Source organism: Abrus precatorius, unplaced genomic scaffold (assembly GCF_003935025.1).
Source record: "Abrus precatorius isolate BTA unplaced genomic scaffold, Abrus_2018 Scaffold6, whole genome shotgun sequence".
In the NCBI taxonomy this organism is placed as follows: Eukaryota; Viridiplantae; Streptophyta; class Magnoliopsida; order Fabales; family Fabaceae; genus Abrus; species Abrus precatorius.
Genome location: NW_020874406.1, coordinates 7842979 through 7861134, shown reverse-complemented (window position 1 = coordinate 7861134; position 18156 = coordinate 7842979). Strand labels below are relative to the sequence as shown.

The 18156-nt window shown below is 29.4% G+C and overlaps 1 protein-coding gene across 1 annotated transcript; it reads right to left on the bottom strand.

Annotated features, from left to right (window-relative positions):
• Positions 1-14563: 14563 nt before the first annotated feature.
• Positions 14564-17329, bottom strand: LOC113869689 (myb family transcription factor EFM-like). Its single transcript, XM_027506139.1, has 5 exons — positions 16878-17329; positions 16458-16699; positions 16016-16349; positions 15500-15576; positions 14564-15378 (listed from the first exon to the last, which is right to left on the bottom strand). The coding sequence occupies exons 1-5, from the start codon at positions 17077-17079 to the stop codon at positions 15157-15159; spliced, it is 1077 nt and encodes a 358-aa protein (XP_027361940.1). The 5' UTR covers positions 17080-17329; the 3' UTR covers positions 14564-15156.
• Positions 17330-18156: the final 827 nt, after the last annotated feature.

The following is an 18156-nucleotide window of genomic DNA, read 5'->3' as shown; positions in this document are numbered from 1 at the left end:
AAATAATATAGAAATCACATTTTGAATAAATATCATAGGTTTATTAATTTTTGGTTAATTTGCATTTAATTACATAGATATAGATTGCAATTTTAATTATCTTGATGATTTTGCAAAATGCCCAAGTTAAATTTGAGAAATCTTGGTCCTTGGATGAAAGTTGCCCACAAAGTAGCCACTTTGAGGAGCAAAAGTAGCAACTACAGCAAGCCTGGGCATTAAAGGTCCCAAAGTAGCCACTTTGAGGAGCAAAAGTGGCAACTCCAGAAGCTCCAGGGACGCCAATTTTGAAGCATGATGCGCGTGGTTACTATGGGCTCTCATAGTAGCTACGCGCATCCAAAGTAGTTACTTTGAAGACCAAAAGTGGCAACTTCAGAAGCTCCTGGACGCTGATTTTGAAGCCTTCCTGCGCGTGGTTACTTTGGGCTCTCATAGTAGCTACGCCCATCCAAAGTAGCTACTTTCAGCACAAATAGTAGCAACTCCAGAGAAGCGGCATTCCTTCCATCCTGCGCGTGGACACTTTGAAGGCCCAAAGTGGACACTTTGGTGACATGTCATCCACTATAAATAAATTTTAGGAATTAGGGTACGGGACTTTTGACACTTTACACAATTTCTCTTTGCCAAATTGGGATATTTTCTTACGACATTGGAGTCTTGGGTGACAGTCAAGGGTCCTCTATAGGTTTTAATTTCCAATTTCTCCTTTGATTTTTGTTAAGTTTACATTAATGATATTTACGTTCTTGCATTTCTTTCTCTCATTTGTGAAGCCCATCCACATGGAGGGCTAAACTTCCTTGTAATTCCTAGTCAATGCACATGAATCTTGAATTCTTGGGATTAATTGCAATACAAATCTTTCTTTTCTTGAATTTATTAACCCCAATCTCTGAATGAAATGGAATTTGCATGAAGGGAACATTGCTTAATGAACCCTAACTTACCTAACGAAATTCTAATTCAAAATTGCTTAATTTTGGTTAATCCTTGAGGTTGCTTAATCTTAGGGATAGAGATTGGAGCCCATTAAGATGCTTAATTTTAATTGGGATGTTAAAGTTAGTCTTCGCTTGTTAGATTAACTTAATTTAAGGGAAAGAAAGGGGATTATTGAATCATTTGGAAGAATAATGATAGAACTCATTGCTTGACTAGGGATTACTCATTTTAATTGATTGAATTTCATTAATTTACATTTCGTTCTTGTTTAAAATCCAGAAATTGACAAACCTCCCCCCAATTTACTTGCTTTAAAATACATGTTCACACTTGTTCGATGTATGTTCTCAACCAAAAATTCCTTGGAGACGACCTAGGATAACACCCTAGTACTGCATTCATTTCTTTGCATATTTGATGAGGATTAACGACAATCTTTTGCATGACGAGTAGCTCAAATATCGTTTCATCAGATGCCTATAACTAGATACATTAAGATAAGGGGTTCCATCATTTGCATAATGTTTAGTTGAAGGACCCATCCCATGAAAATCCTTTTTGCTGCAAGAAAGTCATAATCTACCAATAGCTCCATAGTATATTTCCTTTGGCCTACAACAATGTTTTTCATACTTCTACCAATTTCAAGACCTAGAAATTATCTCAATTTTTCAAGGTCCATAATTTTAAACTGCGAATCAAGAAAAGCTTTCACAGACTTAATGACACTTAAATCATTTCCAGCTAACACAATATCATTAACATATATCAATATTGTAGTAAAAGAATTGTTAACTTTCTTGACAAAAAAAGAATAATCTGCTGTAGATTGAGAAAAAAATAATAGAAGAAAGAGGTTGAGACAGTTTGAAGTACTATTGACGACTAGCTTTCTTTAAACCATATATGAACTTGTTGAGTTTGCGAACTTTATTTTGATCAGAGGATGCAAGACTTGAACGGAGAGACATGTACACTTCTTCACTTTAGTCTCCATAGAGAAATTCATTTTTGATGTCCAATTGCTCCAAGTGCCAATCATTGACAGCTACAAGAGCCAAAACAATTTTAATAGTAGTCATTTTAGCAACTGGCAAGAAAGTCTTAAAATAGTCCACCCTTTAACTAAGTATAGTTCTTAGCCACTAACTTGGCCTTATTTTGTTCCACCTTACCATCAATATTTTATATACATCCAATGGGGTATTTTCCCAAAGAAAGGTCAATAATGGTCCGAGTATTATTTACTTGTAAAGCTTCTAACTCAACTTTCATGACATCTTTCCAATAGTCATAAGCACAAGCCTCTTCATAATTCTTTGGTTCACATAAGGAACTTATAGAAAAATAAAAATTTACAAAAAATTAGAACAATTATTGTAGGAGATTACTGATGAGATAGGATGACTGACAATATTTTCAGAATTCTTAAAAGAAGATTTTTAGTTTAGACTATTGAAAGATAGGTTGAAATGGTAGTCCCTGAGATATGTTGGTTGACACCTTGTTCTAGTATATGTTTGTCGCAACTACGGGTCGGCAAAAATATTTTTTAAAAAATATATCTTTTAGGAATAAAATGTTTTCTAAAAATCAAAGAAGTCACCACCAAAGTTTATTAAAAAAAATTTAGAAATACTTCTAGAACGTTATGATCTTTGAACTAAAAAACGAATTCAGAAGTCGTTTACGTGTAGAGAATATATTAGCATCATACAACGTTCGTTTAAATAACGGGACCACCTTAACTTAATTGTGCATATTTATTTTAATTTTGAAAATATTCATTTAACCCTTAAATAGTAATCGTTTACGTGTAGGGAATGTATTAATACCCTACAAAGAAGTATTATTTATTCATTTATCATAAAATAAATTAAAAATGTAAATTTATATCCATAGAAAAATAGAAATAAAAACATGAATATAAAATCTAATTACATTTTAAATTTATATAAAATAATTAAGGAGAATAATACTAAAGAACAAACAACTTAAAAATAAATAAACAAAATAGATACAAACAAAAATTCAAGAATTATTCTGGAAAGTCTTACATATATATATACATATACATATATATATATATATATATATATATATATATTATTGTATTTATCTTCCATTGCTTTTAGTGAAAGAAGAATAAATTTTATAAGTGAAAATAGAAGTCAAATGTAATATGAAGAAAAAATAAAATAAATTTAAGGACATAAACAAAAGAACAAAAAATGAAATATTTTTACTAAAATATGTTAAAGATAGATTAAAAATAATTAAAATGATAAAATCTAAGACAAAGTTTAACCTTTTTTTTTTTACTAAATAAAAAAAATTAGACCCAAAATTATCCTGAATGGACTATCTGAGCAAAAGAATTTAAAAAGAAGGAAAAATTAAAACATAAAAAAGAAATGGAGCAAAATTGATGGCGCACTGTTTAAAAAAAGGTTGCATGTTGCAAGACCATTTTTTAGCCTTCTCAGTGTGCGTTCAATGTCTATAATCAAATAATTTTTTATTTTAATAATAAAATAGTAATAATATATTATTAAATTAAGAAAAACTTAACAAAGTGATCGTAAACTTTTGTTTTCCCATCTTTTGGTTCCTATCTTACTTCATTCATTTGCAAAAACTCAAAACATTGTACAAAACGTAAGTTCATGAGCAATGAAAGAAAAATACCTTGAATGCAATATACAAATTTTAGATTTGAACAATAAATGAAGATAATGTAGTGGATGAAATGGTACAGTTTTTTCCTCTTATTTTAACTTCTAATTTTTTTCTCTACTTTTTTTGTTCTTTCTCTTGTTGTGCTCTCTCCTGTTTTGTGTTTTTCGTTCTTAATATTTTTCTTGTCTCTCGAACTTTCGCTATCTCTAGAAAAAAAAAGGCTTCTTCTTTGAAAATTGGTTGCCTCCTCTAAATTTTTTTTTGCTCTTTCTTCATCCAAATCTCTTATTTGTACATTTATATTGGTCCTTGTTTTTTGCTTTTAAGATTTCACAAAATGCCAAATGTCTGAGCTTTTCCTTTTTAGGCTTACTCTAAGTGTTGAGTTTAAGCCTGCATAATGTAGGATTTTCCTATTTGAAGCCAAATTAATTTTTCAAGGTTTTCTATTTTTCTATTAAAATAACCCTATTATTTCTGCCTTTTTTTTAAGTATTTGAGAGAAACCCCAAAAATTAGTATTCACAATGTCTTAATTCATACTTGTCAAAAAGTAATAAAGGGTTCTAAAATAAATTCTCAAAATATCGTCTCACAAAGATTGTTTCCAATTACTAAGAATATCTTAATTCAATTGTTTGAACTTATAGGATGCAAAATTAAATAAAACAAGGATTTAAATATAAAACTGATTAATAAGAAATTAAAACAACACAACCTTTAACAACAAACTAATTGAGAAGAATCTATGGCATATGGTTTTATCTTTACAATTCTTTACATTCTCTTTTAGACTAATTTTAATTTCAATTTTTCTATGATTGTCAATCACCCATACTAAATCTATTAATACCCAATAATAATGTAATGTTAACAATTATTTTTCTGAGTTATTACCCTCAATGATCATGCAAGGTATAAGAAAGATAAAGCATAAAGAGCCTATGAGCTGTTAATTTAATAACGATTAGAAATAAGAACTAAGCTTTATTCACTTAATTCTTTGTCTCGTTCTACCCTATAGATCCATTAACTATATGTAGTACAATTGCCTATAATATAATTAATTATGGTATGTTTAAGAGTTGTCAATTCTAAACATACAAGTATAGCGCAATAAGGTAAATACCAATCAAGAAAGAAAACATGAAATTATTATTAATCCTAAAAATCTCATAAAGTCATGCAAAGAATTTACCGTAACCCTAGCTATGGATTTAGCTAGACATCATATAAAAGAAAGTCAAAATTATAATAAACAAATTCATAGAACTTGAAAAATAAATGCAAACTAAAAGAGTTACCAATGAAGAAGAGGTGAAGAGATCTATTGATCTCAAAACACGTTCCCAAAGCTCCAATAATTGTCAACGAATGGCTTACACCAAGAATGATATAAAAATAAGATGTGAAAGGTATGAAAAAAGATGCCTAAGTCTCTTCCCCTGAAGTTTCTTTTATATGGTTTAAAAACTCTAAAATTCCTTTATAGTTGGGCTTCTCATAGGTAAACACAATCATTCAAGACTATAAACACTATTGTGCATGTGGCCGAAGCACTCTCGTGCTAACTGCTTGGGTTTGGGCATGCTGACTATAGTGAAGCCCCATTTTTTAATCAATTTGGGCCCAAAATGCACTCAAAACCTAACTTTGGCCTTTTCTTATTAATATGCACAATAATTATAAAAATTAGTGCAAAACTCAAGTAAAATAATGACCATTCATCAATATATAAGTTATTAAAAACATGTCAAAAATATAGATTTATCAATTCAACTTATTGTTATATATTAGTAGGTGTAGGGTATGTTTCATTTGTTTGAGTGGCTATTTCATTAAGGTTAGGTTCAGGGGTAGGTGTTTTAATGACAGTGTGTTCAAGTTCCTGTGTTTGGAAATAAATATTATTAGGCTTTGTTTCAATGGCATTAAGATTTGTATGAGTTTGTGGCTACAACACATAATAATGTTTCTCTCATAGTGCTCTCATAGTGCTAGCAATGTTGTAGAAAAGAAAAATAGTTTCATACAAAATCACATGTTTGGAAATAAATATTTCCTTTGTATATAAATTATATAGGATATAACCCTTACTCCCTTCCCTATATCGTATGAAAACAGATTTTCTAGCTCTTTAATTGAATTTAGTTCTTTGTGCTTCTAAGGTGGAAGCATAGGCTAAACAATCAAAGATTTTTGAGAGCATAAGACGAGGCGATTTGCCATATAATAACTCATATGGTGTTTTATTTTCAAGTAAGGGGGTTGGTAGCCTATTGATAAGATGTATTGCACGTGAATTGCAAAACTCCAAAAATTCTTTATTAAATTAGCTTGAAAATACAAGGCTCTTGCAATATTCAAGATGTGTTGGTGTTTTATTTCAACGACCCTATTTTGTTGGGTTGTCTCAACACAACTAGTTTGATGTAAGGTTCTTCACTTGAAAATAGTCATGCACAGCAAATTCAACACCATTGTTGCTTCTTAAAATTTTGAGTTTTGTTAGAAACTTAAGTTTCAACATGGCAAATGAGTCGTTTGATATGATCTCTGGTGTCACTTTTATTTTTCATTAAAACAACCCAAATATGTCTAGAAAAATCAACTAATGTCAAGAAGTATTTATGACCATATAACGAGGGGATAGCATAAGGGCCCCATATATTTGCATGAAGTAAATAAAAAATTTATTTGAATGTGATTCACTCAATATGAAGGATAATTTTCTTTGTCTAGCACTATGGCACTATATTTTATGTAAGAAAATTGTAAGGACAAAAGATTAAATTGAAAATTGGACACATGTACAAATCTATAATGCTATAAGAAACTAAAACCAATAACAGTTCCTATATTGTTATAGCTAGGTCGGATGATAGATTGATTCTTTTGAGGTTGATTATCTTCAATTTAGCTAATCCAATCATCTTGGTAAGTTTATGCATAATGATGTAATTTGTGTCAGTGAAAGTTACAATATAGGGAATGTTTTTAACAATTTTGTGACAAATATAAGGTTAACTTTGAATTCTGGAACATATAAATCATCATATATTGTCAAGGTAGGAGAAAGAATAATAGTACCAACAAATGAAGCAGAAACAAAACTTTCATTTGGTAGCAAAATAAATAGGATTAATTTTGTAGTACTTTTTAAAGAAAAGGAAGATGGAATGTAATATGGTTAGTGGCTCCAATGTCAAGAATCCACTAACAGAAAAATGCTACTAAAGGCATCATGTTGGATGTATGAATAGTTAAAGAAAAAGGCTCACTACTCTATTGGAAAGTGCTAGCAAGCCTCAATATTGTTCAGGAGTAAATGGTTCATTTATGCTCTTATGACTAGGATCAGTAAACACATCTATTGAAGATGCAACTGAGTTTATGCTACTATCATTGTTCTTTGAGCTTTTTGAGCAATATCATGGAGGAAATCATATTTTAAAATAACACTCTTCGATCATGTGATTGTTGAAATTACAATGAGTACCAAATTTTGAGCCTTGTTGACTCCTTCCTCTTTCAAATTTTTCTCAACCTCTCCTTTTTCTTGCAAAGGTTCCTCTTCCATAGTTTTCATTTTGAGCTTGATTTGTAGCCACATTCAACGCCAATTTTGAACTAGGTATGGAATATACAATGACAAGTGCATTCATTTGGCATTCTTGTTGCATAACTATACTAAAAACCTTTGTCAATGGTTTAGGGTTTAGGGTATTGTTCATTGAGTCCTTTAAGAAAACAAATTATATAATTTTCATTCCTATATTTTTTTAATCACATTAACTGCTCCACAAGTACAGGCAATTGCACATCAGCGTCGAGGGAGAGGTTTGAAATTTTTTTATTTCATCTCAAATAGTCTTTAAGTCTAGTAAAGTAGTTTGTTACATTGAGATTATCTAGGTAGAGTTTATAAAAATCCTCTTGTAAATTAGAGATGCGCAATCTCCTTGTGAAAACCTGTCTTGTAAATTAATCCACACAACACTTGCTTGGTCTATCCATAAAATAGACTGTAGGATTGATTATGTCATAGAGTGGTGTAACCATCCTAGAACCATAGAATTACATCTCTCATATGCTCCATAGAGTGGATCTAGCAGACTTGGTTAGCTGAGTGTAACATTAACAAATTTCATTTTGTTCTTTGAAATGAAGGACAATTTCATGGTTTTGGCCCATAAATAATATATATTTTTTGTCCAAAGGAGATGCCAAACCAATTCTCGTTTCTTATTTGGGTGGAGGTAATAAGGAGTAGAGGAGTCAAGGTTTGAGCTCTGGTTTTGGTTTTCCATTATGAAAGGTTTGTGGCAAATAAGGAAGAAAAACATAAGATGTTGAAAATTATTTTAATGGTAAGACAGCTGACTAGAGCTCTTTTCAACTCTGATACTATCTTGGTTTCTACATAATAATTTTTTTTTGATATTTCATTGAATCAAAATGGCAAAAAAATATATAAGATAAGGAAAGGGAAAAAGCAAAAGTTAGCTTGCATGTACAGCTAACATACAAAACAAATATACCTACACATTTAGCATACAAAATAAAAAAAAGGGAATAACAACTTGTACGAGGAAAAAAAAAAGATAGTTAGCTTAACGACAATATTCTAGAATCAAGAACTGAAAGAAAAAAGAAATGTAAATGAAATACATTTAATAATGCACTTAAAATGTAACCTTCTAGGTCTTGGGCAATAAGTAATGCATGTATTTGTTGGTACTACACAAAATAATTAGATGAATTTAATTTTATAGGTAGCTGAGTTAAACTGTTGAATTCAATCAACACTTTTGGATCAACTTGTGAAGGTGTTGGAGATGGAAGCCATAAGAATTGTAGGAACTAGTTAAACTAATCTCGATTTGATACCATATAAGAAAGTAGTATTTACGTTATGAATAAAAGAGTACATGATGTTTAAATATAAATGATGACAATGTTACAACTAAAAAGCAAAAACTAATAAATATAATGTGACAAAGTTGTTGTAAAAGAATGATATACAAAATTGTATAACAAAATAACTAATTGAAGTGATCTTAGATATCACTTTTATAATTTTTGTATATGATATAATTTAAACTTATTTTCTACATAACATATTTCTACTTTATAACTAAACTATCTAGTATTTTATTTTTTTTTAAGAAGGGAGAACAAGTTTACAATGAACATTTTTAAAAAAAAAATTAAGTTACCACTATAATAAAAAAAAAAAGTCAATTATACTTAGATTTTTGAGCTAGCCCTTTGCTAAGGTTCTAACTAACACTCCAATGCATATCACATCTTTAAAAGATTAAGCTTAAAACTTGGCTCAAACGTTTGTGCTATTTTTGCTTCATTACTAACTCTTTAATCTCAGACAAAAAAAGAAAATTAATCAAATAAAAAATATATCAGTTTCTTAGATAATTGTTTGTTCATTAAATAAAATAATATTTATTATTTTTTAAATGTTAAGTGTATGTAATTTTTAATATCAAAAGATATAATTTTTGAAATATTTTAAAATAATTATAGGCATTCTTTTTAATATATTTGAATAGCATTATTTTAATTCTGATGAATGGTATACTTTTTAAAATATTTAGGTATTAAAAATTAAAATACGTTAATAATAATAATAATTAAAAAATAATCAGAATATCTAGAATCTTACATAATTATCACTAAAGTTTATAAATGTGTATAAATTTATTTATTGTAAAGGCATGTGATTTTTGTTGGAAGATTATTTTTCTTATTATGGTTTTCGTTTTCTTTGTCTTCATGTATATTTCAATATACATAGGATTATGATGCTTTATAATAGGAGAGTTTTGGATCTCTCTCTTTCTTTGCCTTGACCATTATTTGAGGACAATTTCTTTAAATAGTATGTTGTAATTGAGGTTGCGACAGAAAAAAATGAAAATGGAGAATTAAAAATGATAAAAATAAAAAATAAAAATTAAAAGATTTATCATCAAGACTTTTAAAAAATTTTGAAAATTTAAAAAAAAAAATAGTATGCTTAACCAGATCTAAGTTTGCAAGTTTAATTATGCACGAAAAATGTATTAACACTTTAAGACGTTCGTAAAAAAATGGTTACTTTAAATTATGTAAAAATTAAAGTTTTATTATGTTCTTAAATTTGATATTTTATTTGTTAAAAAAAATGAGAGAAAAGTAAATTTTAAAATAATTAGGTCTGACATGTTTTAATCCTCACTTCTACGTATCCTCAATGTAATGAAAAAATCAAGGTTACATATTTTTTAATGAATTTTTTAAAAGATATTTACTTAAGAAATTAAAAATAAAAACCTTATTGAAGGGTATAATAAGGAAATTAAAAGTTAAAAAGTAAAAGTACACCCTTTGAGGGTGTCAAAATGATTTAAAGAAAAATATTTTTATTTTTATCTTTACCTAGAAAATAGGATGAAAATTAATTTTATGATTATATAATATGTGAATGGATAGAATAATTTGTACATCACTATTATTAAATGTTATATAGATTTAAAAAAATATTTTAATTTTAAAATAAGAAAATTTAAGAAAATATCTAATTTTTAGAAGAAATTAAAGTATAATTCACATCGTACGGGGTTTTAGATAATATAGTTAATATGTTCAAGTGTTGTAGGCATATATAAAAGGAAAAATGCGTGCTCAATACATCACTTTCACATGTGGGGTTTGATTGAACGAGAAACATTAGTTGTGCAAGGTGATATTTGCATCTAATTAGAAGGTGTGTGGTAGCAGTGAAGGTTATGCTAGAAAGCAAGTGCATAGACAACGTGCTTTGGGTTACGTGTCCTTCTAAAACTCTATTTTATTGTACCAAAATTAAATGTGTTGGTGGGGTAAGTAGCAGACATGACATTGTGATTTTGTTTTAACTTTTTTAATAGGTTAAAATTTATGGATAATTTAAATGTTACATGTCTTGCACTTGGTAATACACCATAGTGGTAAATTTGTTGATGAACCAATCGTGACTTAGAAAGGAGGATATGTTGATGTTGTTTGAAACATAGACATTGGTTGATATGGTCATATAATGAGGTGTTGTTTATTGTGAAAAATTTAGAGTATAAAGGAGAGTTTTTTATATGATGGAAGATGTTTGGATTATCATTTGATGACAAATTAGGTTCATATTTTTTTTTTTTGCATGTACAAATTTAGACCGTATGTAACTTTTGGGTATAAAACTGTCATATTGCAATGTTATAACAAAATACATATCTAACTATTAAATTCTCAATAACAAAATTCTAAACCTACCAGACAATAGGAACTAAATCCTAAATTTATATATTTTAAAGAAATTGAAAACTAAATACTGACCATTTTTTTTATTAGTTTTTTATCCGGTTTAATCTAGATCCAACCTAGATCGCACATCTGGATATAGTAAGTAAGTTTATCACTGGAGATTTTTTGCAACTCGAATGCAAGACCTTATTTAAGTGATATCGAGCCATTTGTTATACTATATTTATAAAAAAAAAAAAACAGAAAACTTTTTTAAAAGAGAAATTAAATACTAAAAGATTTTATTTTTATTAGAAACTAAAAACATAATTAAATTTTTTTATTAAATTTATTTCTTTAAAAATTAATTATACCAAAATACCAATTATTAACTAACGGAATCAATTTTTAAATCATAACAGAAAGATAAAGAAAAAAATTATAAAACCATGATAGAAATTCTTCACGTAATCAAAATAAGAGATTTAGCTCAATTGACTCGCTCTTCAAAGCCAAAACTTCAAACTTGCATAGCAAAAGCAAAAGTTTTGCACTCACTTTCAAGAATAATTATTGGTGTGCATAAATTGCTCCAATTTGATATAATAGTAAAAAAAAATTGAAAAAAAAATGTAAAAAGAACAATTATTGTTGATATCTGTTATCAACAATAAAAAAAAAATATTAGATCTAAACTTAAAAATTAATTAAATTCAAACTAAATTTATGTGTACGTATGAAATTAACTTCTTACTCATAAGTATATAATTATATATTTATAAAATTATAATACTTATTATAATATCCAAACTAAATTTCCAACACCGTTAATTATTAAGCATCCGCGCTTCGTTTTCAAAGCAAGCTTCTGGTCATTAGGAAAGAAACAAGGGACTCATTTTGACTTTGTATACCTCACATTTTAAAATTGAGTTTAACTTTAATTTTTTAAAAATAACAACATTTATTAAAAAATATTATCTAAATTCAAACTCAAAAATTAAAATTAACAAAATTATCAATAAAAATATATATAAAATTTAAAATTGACAATCTTTTCAATGCGTTCACAATAATAACTTTTTATTAAAAGTTATAAAATTTAATATATTTATAATATTAAATATAAATAGTTTTTAATAAGCATATTATTCATCAATATTTTTTTACCTCCTTGGACAGGCATTTAAAAAAACTGAAATTTTTTTAAATTATCCCTATCGTGAATGTTCCATCACGAAGATTCTGAGTAAAATAAACAGAGAAAAGCAGTGACGACACAATCAAAATTCACATAGATTTTGGGACAAGCCAAGATAAGATAACAAGAAGTTAGGTCCAAAAATTAATATATATTGGTGGGTGGTAGTTGGCCTTTCTGCCAAACGCATATGGACGTGTGGACTTTTTGGTGCCATTTCCTTGTTTCACACTTTCACTTTTTTATTTTCATACCGTAAGACACATAACCATCTATTGGCTCCTCTCTCAAAGAATCCTTCATCAAATGGTTTCTTCTTGGGTGGGACCAAACCTTATTTATATTATATGCTTACACCCATTTGTTTTTTATTTGCCATGTGATTTCATGATTTGATTTGCATGTTTATATAATACTATTCTCCGCATACTATATCCAAAGATGTATAAAAAAACATTTGAAAGTTTCCCAAGTCTTATCAGTCTCTTAATCTGTGTTAGCATGAAGCTGCTTGAGCCAATTTTACAAGGCAAATATTATGACTGAGAAACCCATCTTTTTCACCAACGTGAGAATGCATATAATCGTTAAAGGGTTTACATTATTTTTATTCTCAAATAATAAGATATATTTTTATAAAATATTATAGTCTTGTTCATTATGAGATTTATATTGCTTAGACATTGATAAATAATTAATTTTCACTATTTAAAATGAGAATCCTCTTGAGAAATATGGTCATGTGGGCACATTAGCTCTGCAAGATTCTTCTCTATTATTTGGGTTGTGAGAATGACTATTTTGTCATGCACCTTCCAACAAGATAAACATTGAAACCGAGTGTGTCTCTTAAGAGAAAGGTGGGAAGTGGATAACTTCAAGAGTTTGGTAAACTTGGAATATTGAATCGTTCACTGATCAAAATATTACTGAGTTGCTTCAAATATGCAATTAAATTGACTGGCTGCTGTCTCGGTCAGTCGGTGGACTTCAAGGTTTTATTATTTTTTTCTTATTAAGAGAATTTTTAAAAGAACATATAACTGTAGTAAACTTCTTGATATAATTTATCATAACAATATTTTTTTAAATCATTCTAATAAATTTTATTATAAAATTTAAAAAATATTAACATTGCCTTTTAGGTTTAGAACAAACAACTAAAGGTAATAATTTTTTATTAAAAAAAGTATTTATCACTTAAAGAATATAAAAGTTAATTTTACTTAAATTTAAACTCCCTAATACTTTCAAGACATAGAAATCACTAAATTGTTTTTCCTTCTTATGATAAATCTCTCTCATACATATTTACGGTGAACACTTAAATTACTATCAATAACTTAGGAAATTTCAGTTTTGCTAAACTTTGTTGTGGTGCCACTTTGATTTAAACTTGCTTGTAGGGCCACCTCAATGCTTGCTGGTATTCTTAACATTGACTTGGCTGCGGTTTCTTACAAGCATCGCTGCGTGTAGCCTTTTTATTTTTATTTTTTATTTGGTAGTTTTCTACTACCCCATATTTTTGCCTGTTTTTAATGAATAAATAGAAGTTTAAGCTAAGAGAAAGTGATCGCTTTTTTAAAGTTAGAGTGAGTTATTAAAAAATAATTTAAAGTAGAATTATATATTGTCTAGTAACAAGAGTTGCGATGAACTCGAACCATTTCAAAACATTGTCATACAAGGTGATTGATCCAACTATGATTCACAAAGTAATCAAATGTTTTTATATTAAGAAAGTTAAATTATATTTGATTAAACCATTTAAAATATTATCACTTCATTAATGTTTTCTCTTATTTTGTATAGATATTTCGAAATGGACAAAGCATTAGTTAGAGAATGCGAGAATGCCTACTACGAAGAGTTGTTGGACCAAAACATTACAAGTAAAGTTCTTCTCTTATTTATTTTATAATAAAATCCCTGAGCTGAATTTTAAAGTTCGAATCAAATTCTTTGGATACTAAAGCCAGGTCCACAGTGATGCTGCAAAATTGCAAATTCGAGAAAATATGTAAAAGACAAAAGAGAACATTGTTCTCACGTGACACTTCAATTTCTTGTTATCATGTGGTACCTGTAAATTGTACTCCGAATAGATATAAATTGTTCTTTACTTCTAAATTCCGCGTAAGAATTTTAAGATAACATGAATTTGGAGACATAGTCAACCTCAGTTATGGACATGTCATTGCATTAAATATAGACAACAACCCTCACATTTGATGACTCAGAGTAACGTTGAGACAAAGAAACAAGATAATTTGATAATTAAGAGACGACATTGTCTTCATGCACATCCATGACAGTCAACATATATCTGCAGGTTGAAGGGTACATTTTGCTAACCCACTAAATGAAGGAGCTTTTATTTCATTTCCATGCACATAGTATAGAATATCACCTATTAAAATCTCCCATCACATTAAATATCACAACCATTCCATATGTAGGACTTTTACCATTTTTTATTTATTTTGGTCAAAATCATATTTTAATACATTTTCTAACAGTCTTATGGACTTTGTTACAAAACGATATCAAGCATTTTATCTCTCTCTAGCTAGGATGGTAAGTTTACATCTGACCCTGATGACAAATTTCATCACCTGTCTTGACTCCAGACCCTAATTGAGCATAAATCAATGTCTTTCAAGTTAAATCTGAACAATCCTTCACCACTATTGATACATGGGGGATAGGAAGCAAAATTGGGAGAGTTACACAATAGCCTTCAAAGGCTTCTATTTTGACAAGACTGCAGTCAATGCTAGAATTCAAATTTATAATCATGAAACTTCAAAATCCACCAAAAAATGCAGACATTCCATCTAAGACATTGGAGTAATTTCTCCTGTGGCATGGCACTACAGTGTTTCCAATAAAAAGCATCTCTTCATAGATCCATCCTCCTTTATGTATCATGTGCTGTTTTTGTGTAGCCTAAAACTACTCCCACATATACTTTCATCTGCAAAATTGATGGTGGGAAAAATATCTATACATCACCCATTTTGCATGTTTGAGAATGTGACTTTTTCCAGCTATAACTCGGATTTTACATCATCATCTATCATGTTGTCACCCTCTGTAGGCGATGTCCCTTCCCCGGATCGTGTAGCTAATTGGAGGGGGCCTTGAGGAGAATCAGAACTGCTACCCTTTGAGGATTCATTGTGCATCCACAAGCCTCCAAGAACCGCAACAGACCGATTAGCAGTTGTAGCCGTAGCAAGTGGAACTCTGCGTGTATGAAGTCGGTATTTCTGCAACAATAAACAACCATATGTTAATCTCCAGTCCAAACATTAGGCATATATACCTTGCATCCCTTGAAAACTATGCAAACAGTGAGGGGAAATGGAACAAGTAATAACATCAACTTACTTGTAAATGACTCTTTACTTCATCGTTGGTCAGGCCATCGACCCTCATGAATTCCCTAATTTGCCTTGGAGTAGCCACTGCAATTGAAAGAAAAAGAGATATAAATTTGACAATTATGAATCAAACAATAGGTAACACGTGTTTGAAAAGAACTTTTGCTGTGACGGATAATATGAAATGCAATATGTAACATTTCCTGTGTCTCTAGCCTGATCCTAACTCTACCTAATTAATTCATCACACAACCTCTATCGTGAATCAAACTGGGAAAAAAAGAGAAGAAAATACATAACTTCATATCCACACAATCCCATCATCAAATTCTTCAACTCCTAACACTAGCACATATTTTTGGCAAATTCATCCATTTACTACTAATTCATACATAGTTTCCTACCAACCAAAATGCCCAGGGTGATAAAAGCCCCTATTCTTAGCAGCAAAATAATTGTACTACTAGTAGTCATTGAAATTCATGTGCCAAGAAAAAGACTGATTTTAGTTTGAATTCCCAACCTTGAGAACCTCCAAGCTCCTCTAAAGCCTTAACAAATCGAAGATGCAACTCCGGCGACCAGCACCTCCTTTGTTTCCGGGCAGATTGCGGCTGAGGCGGAGCCAAAGGAGAGGAGGAAACCACCCTGCTAGAGCTGGTTCTGGAACCATAACCTTCCCTTGAGTTCTTCATTACAGTTCCAGGGGTCTGAAGAGAGAGTCCCTTCGCCACACAATCTTCCTTCTCTCCCTTTGTTGTGGAAAAAGGCATCATAAACCCCCTCCCTCCATTTCTATTTCTACCATATTGGAACAAGCCCTCAGCAACACTTTGTCTTTCTTCTTCATAATTCTCCTATTATCATCAAATTAAAAAAAAAAAAAAAAACATTACAACCCATATAAATTCAAATTTTTCATAGCACCTTACAAAATAAATTCCCACCCTTTTTAACTATAGTACCTTGTTTTCTTGTTTAAAGTTTGGTTTTTTGTCACAGTCACATGCATTTTTTTTGTAATTATTATCAGTGTTCCAAAGCTGCACAGAACTCATCCAATTCTTCTTGTTATCCTTGCATTCCTTCTCCTTTTCACTTTCCTCCCTCTGATCACACTCTCTCTTCAAGGGAATAAACTCCTCCAACACTGGTTCAGATTTAAGCACCCTGCATTTTGCTGATTCCACCTTCAGAGCTGAAATTGCTGCAAACACAAAAGAATGGAGAACAATGCATTAGCCCATTGAACACTTCAACTTTAATCTAAAATCATAAAACTTGAAGATAGAATAAGCACAACCCATTTGCCAAAACCATTAAAAGAGTCCAAAAAATGTTTTTTCTTTTCTTTTTTATTTTAATGAAGAAAGTTGAAAGCGAACCATCATTTAAGAGGAAGATGCAGAGGGGAAGTTCGCGTTTGAATGCTTGGATCTTGGACAATTCAAGTTCCAACTTGCTGATGAAGTCATCAAGCAAGAACAACTTGAGGGTGGCGTTATTTGTGGTGGAAATGTAGCAGAGAAAATCAGTGATTGTTTTGGGAACAAAATCTAAGCTTAGTTCCGCAGGAACCGAACCCATGTTGGTGTCAGTCACAGTGTAATTTTGGGTTAGGATGATATAAAACTTAAAAGGGTGTCTTTGTTTTCTGAGAGAGTTGCAGTTTTTTATTTGGTGTCATAAAGTGGGAAAGGAATGAGAGAGTTGAAGTAGTGAGGAGATAGAATGGGAATTAAATAAAGGGAATTTATAATAAGAGGGATTCTTGGGGGTTGGATTATTGGAATGGAAGAGAGTTTGAATGTGATTTCCGAATCAGCCTTGTTTGCAGAAGAATTTCATGTGAAAAAAAATTAATTTAATGGAATATTAAAATTTATTTTTTTTAAATCTTTTAGCTTAAACTGAAGGTATTTTTATTACAGATAATTATGGTCCATTCAAGATGATTGTAAGCAATAAGCTTTTATAAGAAAATATATGTGTTTTTGGATTAATTTTAATTTATTCTTTTTAACAAGTTTAATTTATTAGAATTAAAATTCAAAATTATTTGTTAAAGTTGAAATAACTTTTACCATGTTCGATGATAAATAAGTAATATTATTTTAATTTTAAAAGAATAATTTACATGCATTTTTAAAAATAAAAATAATATAACACGATTAATTTATAACATTTAGAAAGTGAATTATATATTTATAAGAAAATATAAAGAGGAAAATGGAGGCGGAGTTAACGTAACAGGATTGAAGTGGAAATTTCAAAACGCGAAGATTGGATAGAAATATAGAGGAGAGAGCAGAGACGGACAAGGAAGGCTAATAGTTTTTCCTTTATAATCAGCGGGCACTCGTGTATTCCAAATCTCCATTTTTATAATTAGTTTTTTTTAAGATAATTTAAAATTTTAAAATAATTACTTATTTAATTATTTTCTTAAAAATAAATAATTTTCTTTGAATAAATTAAACTAAATATACAATACTCTTATTTTGAATATAACTATTTTATAATATAATTTTTTCTAATGTATATTTAAGAATATATAATAAAAATAGATTTTGTTAACCTATAAAAACTGAGATAAACAATTAATAATAGTAAATTTTTATTAAAAAAATATTTATTATATTTTTATAACTTCAATACAATAAC